Source organism: Oncorhynchus masou, unplaced genomic scaffold (assembly GCF_036934945.1).
Source record: "Oncorhynchus masou masou isolate Uvic2021 unplaced genomic scaffold, UVic_Omas_1.1 unplaced_scaffold_1189, whole genome shotgun sequence".
In the NCBI taxonomy this organism is placed as follows: Eukaryota; Metazoa; Chordata; class Actinopteri; order Salmoniformes; family Salmonidae; genus Oncorhynchus; species Oncorhynchus masou.
Genome location: NW_027001663.1, coordinates 77,739 through 88,500, shown reverse-complemented (window position 1 = coordinate 88,500; position 10,762 = coordinate 77,739). Strand labels below are relative to the sequence as shown.

The 10,762-nt window shown below is 42.4% G+C and overlaps 1 protein-coding gene across 1 annotated transcript; it reads right to left on the bottom strand.

Moving 5' to 3' along the window:
• Positions 1–6,372: 6,372 nt before the first annotated feature.
• Positions 6,373–9,290, bottom strand: LOC135529594 (uncharacterized). Its single transcript, XM_064958252.1, has 6 exons — positions 9,150–9,290; positions 8,972–9,017; positions 8,743–8,840; positions 8,116–8,600; positions 7,423–8,007; positions 6,373–7,289 (listed from the first exon to the last, which is right to left on the bottom strand). Exons 1-6 carry the CDS (start codon positions 9,257–9,259, stop codon positions 7,123–7,125), a joined length of 1,491 nt encoding a protein of 496 aa, XP_064814324.1. The 5' UTR covers positions 9,260–9,290; the 3' UTR covers positions 6,373–7,122.
• Positions 9,291–10,762: the final 1,472 nt, after the last annotated feature.

The following is a 10,762-nucleotide window of genomic DNA, read 5'->3' as shown; positions in this document are numbered from 1 at the left end:
GGGGCACCACCAAGCAAGGGGCACCACCAAGCAAGGGGCACCACCAAGCAAGCGACACCACCAAGCAAGCGACACCACCAAGCAAGGGGCACCACTAAGCATGGGGCACCACCAAGCATGGGGCACCACCAAGCAAGCGACACCACCAAGCAAGCGACACCACCAAGCAAGGGGCACCACCAAGCAAGCGACACCACCAAGCAAGCGACACCACCAAGCAAGCGACACCATGAAGACCAAGGAGCTCTCCAAACCGTTCAGGGACAAAGTTGTGGAGAAGTACAGATCAGGGTGGCTTTACAAAAAATATTAGAAACTTTGAACATCCCAGGGAGGACCATTAAATTCTTTATTAAAAAATGGAAAGAATATGGCACCACAACAAACCTGCCAAGAGAGGGCCACCAACTAAAAATCACAGACCAGACAAGGAGGGCATTAATCAGAGAGGCAACAAAGAGACCAAAGATAACCCTGAAGGAGCTGCAAAGCTCCACAGTGGAGATTCTCTATAGGACCACTTTAACACGCGAAAGGACCCCGGTTTGAAACCGGGCAGAAAATGTGCTTTCACTCACAAGCAAAAATTACCATAGTTGTAATAGAGATTTTTTTCATAAATGCCTTATTTTAGAAATTTGAATTACTTTGGGAATTCGAATCTGTAAAATTCATTGTACTCCTTGCTGACAATTCAAGCAGCAGTTTCTGTAGTACAGTGGTTATCATGTACGCTTAACACGCAAAAGTTCCCCGGTTTATTCCTGGGTGGAAACAGTGCTCTTTGACTCATGCAATAATTTCCATAATTGTAACAGAGAATTATTTTTGTCATAAATACCTTACTTTGGGAATTCGAATTTATGCAATGAATATCTGTAAAATTCGGTTTACTCCTTGATGACAGTTCTTGCAGCAGTTTCTGTCGTGTAGTGGTTATCACGTTCTCTTAATTAACACGCGAAAGGACCCCGTTTCGAAAAAGGGCGGAAACAGTGCTCATTGTCACATGCAATAATTACTGTGGATGTTATAGAGAATTAATTTTCATAAATGCCTCATTTTAGAATGAACTATTTTTAGAACTATTTTTCTGTAGTTCAGTGGTTATCACGTACGCTTAACACGTGAACGTTCCCCGGTTTCATCCTGTGTGGAAACAACGCTCATTAACACATGCAATAATTTCTATAATTGTAACAGAGAATTATTTTTGTCATAAATGCCTTACTCTGGAAATTCGAAGTCATGCAATGAATATCTGTAAAATCAGTTTACTGCTTGCTGACAGTTCTTGCAGCAGTTTCTGTAGTGTAGTGGTTATCATGTACGCTTAACACACAAACGTTCCCGGTTTCATCCTGGGTGGAAACAGCGCTCATTGACTCATGCAATAATTTCCATAATTGTAAAGGATAATTATTTTTGTCATAAATGCCTTACTTTGGAAATTTGAAGTCATGCAATGAATATCTGTAAAATTCAGTTTACTGCTTGCTGATAGTTCTTGCAGCAGTTTCTGTAGTGTAGTGTTTATCACATTAGCTTCACACGCGAAAGGTCCCCGGTTTGAAACCGGGCAGTACTTTTACTCACAACAAAAAATTACCATAGTTGTAATAGATTTTTTTTCTCATAAATGCCTTATTTTAGAAATTTGAATTCATGCAATGAAAATCTGTAAAATTCATTGTACTCCTTGCTGACAATTCAAGCAGCAGTTTCTGTAGTACAGTGGTTATCATGTACGCTTAACGCGCGAAACGTCCCTGGGTGAAAACAGTGCACTTTGTCGCATGCAATAATTACCGTAGTTGTAATAGAGATTTCCTTTCATAAATTGGTTATTTTAGACATTTTAATTCATGCAATGAATATCTATAAAATTCGGTTTACTCCTTGCTGATAGTTCTAGCAGCAGTTTCTGTAGTGTAGTGGTTATGACATACTCTTAACACGCAAACGTTCCCCGGTTTCATCCTGGATGGAAACAGTGCTCTTTGACACACAAAAATTACCATATTTGTAACAGAATTAATTTTGTCATAAATGCCTTCCTTTGGAAATTTGAATGTATTTGAGGAAGTAGCTGGGTAGCATGGCAGAGTGGTTCAAGGCACTGGATTTAGGCTCAAGTCTCTCTTGAGGAATGGCTTTGTATCACAATGCTGCCATCTTTGATGTTGTCATTGTTCGTGCAAGGCTTCAGTGTGAGTATCTCTTTAGTCAATCCATACTTCTCAAATCAAATCAAATATATTCATATAGCCCTTCGTACATCAGCTGATATACTGATATACTGATATACTTCTGCATCGTTTCGATATTCTTACAAGGGAAATAAGAAATGTTGTGTGTAGTCGACCCCACGAGTGCAGAACACATTGAATTAGCACTACATTGCCTTAACTACTCTGTCCTGTGCTTTTGCGGTGGCCCCTCCCACCAGCTGGCCGAGGTCCACTATTCTGAGCTTGTTAAAGTGCTCTACAAATATGCTCTTCAGACATAGCAGCAAAAACAAATGATCTGTTGACACAGGAAGAAAAAGCAACATGATATAAGCAATGAAATGAAAAGGGAAAAAAGAAGAGGTTGAAATTAATGGGAGCTTAGCAAGCCTAGGTAACAGATGAGAAAGTGTGACTTTGAGGAAGGGGCTGGGTAGCGTGGCAGAGTGGTCTAAGGCACTGGATTTAGGCTCAAGTCTCTATGGAGGAATGGCTTTGTATCACAATGCTGCCATCTTCAATGTTGTCATTGTCCGTGCAGCTTTTCTCTTTAGTCAATCCATACTTCTGCAGCGTTTCGATATTCGTACAAGGGAAACAAGAAATGTTGTGTGCAGTCAAACCCACGAGTGCAGAACACATTGAATTAGCATTACATTGCCTTAACTACCTCGTCCTGTGCTATAGTGTCGGCCCTCCTACCAGTTGGTCGAGATCCACCTTTCTGAACTTGTTAAAGGGCACTACAAATGTGCTCTTCAGACAAAGCAGCAAAATGTCATCATTTTCGTGATTGTCAAAATGAATTAAAGTTATTGCAAATGTACGAGGCTGTTTCTCAGTCTGAGAACCTTCTAGAGCCACAACTCACTGTGCACTATCGACTTCAGCTCTAGAACAGGTTTCTAAGGTTTCAAAGCTCTAGGTCTGATGGTTCTTTGATTGTTTCGAATGAAGGTAACTATTGCAGGCTCTGTTTGTCTGTAAGCCCCACACTGTCACTGTGTGTGTGTTTTTCTTGGAAATCTGATGGGAGAAATGACTGATTTACAGTTCACGAGGGTTGACTAATCACACACATAAAGTTTTGGAAAGATCTGACCTTTTTAACCCTTCGAAACAGGAAGCTGAAAGTAAACACATATCATCATTGGGGTAGGCTTTTACAGAATCTTGAGTTTAAAGTCTTTAAACTCAGGACTGACTGACTTTGCAAATACTTAGTATGTCAGCTACCCTTCCCCTAAACATAAACTTAACCCTTTTAGCTATCCCTAACCTTAACCCTTTAACTTCTTCAATATAGGGGATGCTCTTTTAATTTTTGGATAAAAAAACGTTCCCGTTTTAAACAAGATATTTTGTCTCGAATATGCATATAATTGACAGCTTTGGAAAGAAAACACTCTGACATTTCCAAAACTGCAAAGATATTGTCTGTGAGTGCCACAGAACTAATGCTACAGGCGAAACCAAGATGAAATTTCATACAGGAAATGCCCCAGATTTTGAATGCGCTGTGTTCCAATGTCTCCTTATATGGCTGTGAATGCGCCAGGAATGAGCCTACACTTTCTGTCGTTTCCCCAAGGTGTCTGCAGCATTGTGACGTATTTGTAGGCATATCATTGGAAGATTGACCATAAGAGACTACATTTACCAGGTGTCCGCTTGGTGTCCTCCGTCAAAATTATTGAGCAATCTCCAGCTGCGTCCACTTTTCCATTTGGTTCAGAGGAGAAAGGCAACTGACACGAATGATTTATCATCGAATAGATATGTGAAAAACACCTTGAGGATTGATTCTAAACAACGTTTGCCATGTTTCTGTCGATATTATGGAGTTAATTTGGAAAAAGTTTGGCGTTGTAATGACTGAATTTTCGGGGTTTTTTCTTAGCCAAACGTGATGAACAAAACGAAGTGATTTCTCCTACACAAATAATATTTTTGGAAAAACTGAACATCTGCTATCTAACTGAGAGTCTCCTCATTGAAAACATCCGAAGTTCTTCAAAGGTAAATGATTTTATTTGAATGCTTTTCTTGTTTTTGTGAAAATGTTGCCTGCTGAATGCTAGGCTTAATGCTATGCAAGCTATCAATACTCTTAGACACATGCTTGTGTAGCTATGGTTGAAAAGCATATTTTGAAAATCTGAGATGACAGTGTTGTTAACAAAAGGCTAAGCTTGTGAGCCAATATATTTATTTCATTTCATTTGCGATTTTCATGAAGAGTTAACGTTGCGTTATGCTAATGAGCTTGATGCTATGATTACGCTCCCGGATACGGGATTGCTCGACGCTAGAGGTTAAGCTAACCCTTCCCCTTTAAACTCCCAACCTTAACCCAAACCCCTAGCCTAGCTAATGCCAACCAGGTAGCTAACACTACCCATCTAGCTAGAATTTGTAGCATATCATACGTTTCACAAATTCTTAACATATAATACGTGGACCAAATTTGTAACATATTGTAAGTTTTGCAGATTTGGAACATAATACAAATTGTAACATATCTTACAAAATGGGTGATGGACAACCAGAAAGTAAGACATACCATAAGAAAGGTAACATATCATACTAACTGGAGTGTCTCGGATTTACATACAGAATACATACAGACTTGCCTAGTTAAATAAAGGTTAATAGAAAATTTAAAAAACTAATAATACAAAATGCTCTGAGACCAGGTTGGTCTGCCCCCAGAACAAAATCTAGTAGATTGCCAGCATGCATGCAAAATTTGGTTCTGGGTTCTGAGACTACTGAGCTATACATGGGTTGCCCGTTTCATCACAATATTGTTTTGAACGTTCGTTTTAGGACTGCCAGCTGAACATTTACTCAATACATCCTCAATAGGCACTGATGAAGATTTGGTCTAAAGTGCATTTAATGGCATAAAAACGCGATGCAATTTCTAAAGGCGGCAACTTATTAGCAGCAAAACCTCGTGTCTTCATTTTGATGTCTCCAGATTGACTTTAGTTGTAGTGTAACGTTAGCTAGCTAGCTAAGAGATTAAGTGGAGACCACAACATTTTTTCTTACAAACATTGCTAGCTAATGACAACATCTGTCTAAAGTAAATTCACACCAAATCTAATAAAAATGCCCAGTAATGTCTAGTCTATTTATATAGGAAATTGTTTATTTACCTGGTAGCAGCTAAGCATCACGTCCACAGACGTCTCGTGGCAGAGGTGAGACGCATAGTGGGTCACCCTGCCAGCCACATGCTGACAGAGAGAATACATGTTAAGGCCAAATGGAAAAAGTGAAGAAAAGACTAATCTAATACTATTTCAGTAGTATTTACTTCTTACCTGGATCCAAGTGTTGGACTGCACTTTGGTGGCACAGTAGGGGATGCCCTCAGGACTAAGCCTGGCTGTCTCCTTGGAGATGGCCCACACCAGTTGAGTCTCCAGGCCTCTCACCCTACTCACGTGGTGCATCCTCACCACCACCTGCTGTTGAGATAAACAACAAGACAACATCAACAAAACCACTTCAGAAATGGCTGTGACACATTTCCATCAAGATCAAATGACTGACAATGTAGATTGGGATTAGCTAGTTACAAAGACACATACCTGGGATCCCCCACGCATGTAGGTGATGATGGGGCTGATGAACTGGAAAGTTCTCCAAGCTTTAACCACCGGACCGGCATTGTTCTGCACATTACAATACATTCATGTTGGAAACAGTAAACATTGTAACTGTGATGTGACTGTGTGTGTGTGTGGGGGTGTCCATGTTTGTGTCTGTACTCTGAGGTGTGTTTGAATATGAATGAGCAGCAGTGTTGTGATGTGTCCTATTCCGTCCTTCCAGAGGGATCTTTCTTGGCCTCATCACAGTGGCTGGGTGTTTGGAAGGAGGGGGACACCACCACGGGACAGACCCCACAGTCATCGCTAGAAATCGAACTTCAGACTCCCTCCAAAACCACTGAACCCCTCAACACACAAAGAGATTACGGTGCACACCCTTAGAGGAAGTCGGAACAGGATAACTCCCTCCAAACTCACAAAGACACAGAGGAGGAGGAACTATCCAACACCCAGTGAGAGAGAACAAGTCAGAAAGAGGAGGTGGAAGAGGCGTTAGATAGAGGAGGAGGTTACCCCAGAGGCCATTCCTCCTGTTCATGTGAGCAAGAAAGAGCAGAATGCTTCTGATCAGCCAAATGGCAGGTAGAGGGAGAGGTCATAGTGATTCACACCAACAGAGAAAGACAACCCACACAACCTCTTGGATGAGATGAACCACACAGAGGTAGAGGCAGAGGGCCTTCAGGGCTCGCCAGTCAGCCTGCCTGCTCTGATCCTCAAGTCAATTGTATTTAAATTCATGTTCATTGAAGATTTTTATTCAAGAATTGACAAGTCCCATTTATTTAATGATCATTTTTCACTGTCTTCAACCCTCAAGAACCAGGGTGAGTCTGGGTCACCCTTTTCCTGGGCAAACACAACTTGCATATCATCATAGACTAGGCCGAAACGTTAAACTTTTAACCTTGCCTGAATAAAACAATGCATTTTTTTTATAGTGAGCAAGAGTTGCGCTATTTCCTTTTCTATGATGATTCAAATTTTTGGTTGCACTTCAACTCAACATTGGTTGAGCGCCCTTCTGTTTTTTTGTTGTCAAATAATACATTTGTTTTTAAATGTACAAGTAAATTATTAAAAGCATTAAAATTGGGATGTTTCCCACTTATTTACACAACCTACTCCACACTTGCAAAGTGAAAGTTTATAGGAAAGTTCTGAAATTAAGTAGTAAACAGAAGAAAAGCAGAATTGAGTCCAATTATAATTTTATAATTGAATGGTCTATGGTTCAATCCCATTTCTGAAGGTCTGATGAATAATTAATATTGTTCTTCCTCTTCCTTGTGGCAGGCGCAGCAGCACACTGCCCTCCAAAGCCTGCAAAATAATCGCCGGACTGCCCCTTTCCTAGCTCTGCATGGAACATCCAGTGTCACGTCCTTGGTGACGTGTGGGGTGACATCCGAGATGACCACAGCAACATCCCCTGGAAAGGGAAAAAGAGGAACAGAATGTAAACAAATGCAAACCGTAGCTTCTTAACACTGGCCAGTTGAAAGGTTCTACTAAGATGTCATGACAAACGGCACCTGTCAGAGTGCTCTCTAAGTGTTACTCACCTGCTTGGATGTCAGCTGGCAGAGTGGCGGAGACGGCCATTGTGAGAGTCCTTTCTTCAGGTGTGATGTCCACAACCTCCAAGAGGGAAGAGATGGGCTCTGCCTCTGTATTAGGGGTGATGTCCACCACATTCAGGTGGGAAGAAGCCGGGTCTGCCTCTGTGTTAGAGGTGATGTCCACAACATTCAGGTGGGAAGAAGCCGGGTCTGCCTCTGTGTTAGAGGTGATGTCCACAACATTCAGGTGGGAAGAAGCCGGGTCTGCCTCTGTGTTAGAGGTGATGTCCACCACATTCAGGTGGGAAGAAGCCGGGTCTGCCTCTGTGTTAGAGGTGATGTCCACCACATTCAGGTGGGAAGAAGCCGGGTCTGCCTCTGTGTTAGAGGTGATGTCCACAACATTCAGGTGGAAAGAAGGCGGATCTGCCTCCGTGTTACTGGTGATGTCTTCAACATTCAGGTGGAAAGAAGCCGGATCTGCCTCTGTGTTAGGGGTGATGTCCACAACCTCCAGGTGGGAAGAATCCTGATCTGCCTCTCTGTTAGGGGTGATGTCCACAACCTCCAGGTGGGAAGAAGCTGGGTCTGTGTTATGGGTGACAACAACAATCCTGATGAGCTCTACTACTACAAGGCACCAAGATGTCATCAGAGCAGGTGTCTGTCAGAGTGCTCTCTATCATTGCTACTCACCTGCTTGGATGTCAGCTGGTAGTGTGGTGGAAACAGCCACCGCGAGGACAGGGGGGACTGGTAGGGTGTCTGCAGGGGGCTGGAAGCAGCTCTGCACCTCGTCCGCCACAAAGGCACAGACAGAGCTCATATAAAAAGGGCTCTGCAGGTCATCGGTGGAGAAGGACTGACTGATTCTCCCGAGGATCGACTGCACAGAGTCAAAAGCAGCAGCCCGGGAGAAAGGGATGTGAGGGGAAGGGTCCTTTAACATGCAGGATAGCTTCTCCACTACGGCCGCCACCATGCCCACGGCCATCCCGCTTATTAGGATTGGGTGCTCTGAATGGCCTTCCTCTGGCTGAAGCCACAGGGCCAGGAGGAGCCTGGGCACCACCTCCACCACCACCTGAGATGGGCTGAGCAGGTTGCTATGGGGCTCATTGGACTGCTCGCCCAGAATGCTCCTCACAGCTCTTTCCACGATGCTGTGGACCTTAGGATCGCTGAAATCAACAAAAAGGAGAAGACAAAGCTAAACGATGTGCAATGTGCTCACAGAGAACACTGTCTTAGTCTGTTTCTGCATAGTTCCAGATGTGTAGATAAATGGATCAAGTCATATGCAGGGCAGTACATGGAACTCACATGTCAGCTGGCGAGGTGGGGTGCATGGAGCGGCGGAGCTTGCAGAAAGCCTCATGCTCTATGTTCATCATTTTTAGGCAAGTGTTTACTTCCCAGGCCTGCAGTATGAAACAGGAAGTCCCATTAGTCTAATTTCACAACAGATCTATTCTGCTGTGCTAACTCGTTGTTGAAAGGCCAGTAAAGAGCTCACTAACTTGTAGTATGTCTCTAACTCTCATTCTCTTACCAGCCGAGCGAGGTTGTTTCCTTCCTGCAGGGTTTCCTTCCACACCCTTCAAATAAAACACAGAGTAATTCAAGTGTCCTGGCTTCTGATTTTTCTGTTGTTTATTTTACCCACACCTCCTGGAGTGCTGCTGGTGGCAGGGAATGGCAGTGAAGGTGAGTGCTGACATGGTACTCACCTCTCCCTAAGGGATTTTTTGCCCTGAGACACCAGCCAGTTGCTCATGTGCTCCGTGGTGACATGGGGCGGGACCTGGCCTTGACTCTGGAGCAGCAGATAGTGGACCATGAGCTTCTTCTGCAAGATGAGGTAAGGTGTGAGACCGTGCCACGAAATACCATATAATGTGCTTTCAGAAGGGCCTCACGCAACATTTCACAACTGCTCATGCCTCACAATTTGCAAGTGATATTAAGAACTCTTATGATCACCTTCTCTAAACTGTCTTGAAATACAACTCTCTTTCTGTTGTTTATGTTTTTGTGGGATGAATCTTACCTGTTTATTGTAATATGTTTCCTCCCAGCAGGCCTGCAGAGTCTGAAAATAAAGGCTGCTTCTACAGAATTCCTTTGAAGATAATGAAAATAATGATGCTTTGTTATGCACATTATGCACCGGCATTTACAGTATGCTAAAATTAATTTCTCCTAAGATTACCTTTGTGGGACCATAAGTGAACTCCGGAATGCACCAGACCCTATCCATGGTAAGATGGGGAAGAAATGCAGCGCTATAGATATACGGGATGCTCTAGAGATAACAGGAATGACTTAAAGTCGCGAATGATCAATGACTGTGGAGTCGTCCAATATGCTGCACTTAGAATTGAGTTGTAGGCGATGTTTGGCGCAAAATAGAATGTTTACATTCTATTGCCATGGAGAAATGGAATGTGTAGAACCTGTATAAATGGTTAAGCTTCTATGTCTTTATTTCGTGAACGATTAAACTCTTTATTATGTCATAATGTGTATATGAGGATGTAGGAGCCCGTCCCGATTCATAACGCGATTATCCAGGTGCATGTTGGTTAGACCAACTAATCCAACCTTGGTTTACAAGTTAAATACATTGTTTATATATGCCTATACAAATCTATCGACCACATCCATTTAAAGCAATGATTGTCAATTGAAAATGTGGTTGTTATGTTCTCCTGTTTTGCGCCTTGAATGTCAGTCCCCTTAAACACATTATTACAATATTTTCAAGCTCTTAATTGACACAAGGAACATATTTGCAAAGATATTCGGTTAAAAATAAGAGTATGAATGACAATAAACGTATGACTTGGATTGTATGCATAATAGTGTCGTAAACAATATCTCGTGGGAACTTTCGGTGTTGGAAAGTATCCGTTAAAAGTCTCCATGGCACGTATCACTTCGTTGTCTTGTTGGTAATAGTAAAAATGCATGACAGTCCGCATTGTAATGGTCTAACAGGTGTTTTTGATTTTGTTTCTCACATTAATCAGACATTTAAGAACGGAATTGCTTATAGTTGAACCGACGACCTCAACACCCAATCTACTCACATTCAGACTCATACATACAGCTGTCCTTCTCTCCCCTTCCGTTCTTTGGTCTCTATTTTTTTTTTTACATTTGTCAGAGAAAATGTTAATTTTCGTGCTATTGCTTTGTGCACTGACTTTACTGAACGCTGGAGAAAACGAACATTGCCGCTGGGTGAGGACATCTGACAATGTCCTCTCCCGTTCATTAGACATTTTGTCTGCAGGAACTCGCTCTTTTTCACTCGGTCCACTCGTCCAAGTGCCGATGT

Bases quoted from the DNA above. Each gene is read 5' to 3' on its own strand.
- LOC135529594 (XM_064958252.1), bottom strand. From the start codon at position 9,259: ATGGTCCACTATCTGCTGCTCCAGAGTCAAGGCCAGGTCCCGCCCCAT. The intron at 8,601-8,742 runs GTGAGTTCCATG...TGTTGATTTCAG, and splicing joins CCCACCTCGCCAGCTGACAT to CGATCCTAAGGTCCACAGCA. The intron at 7,290-7,422 runs GTGAGTAACACT...TTCCCTTTCCAG, and splicing joins GCCAGCTGACATCCAAGCAG to GGGATGTTGCTGTGGTCATC.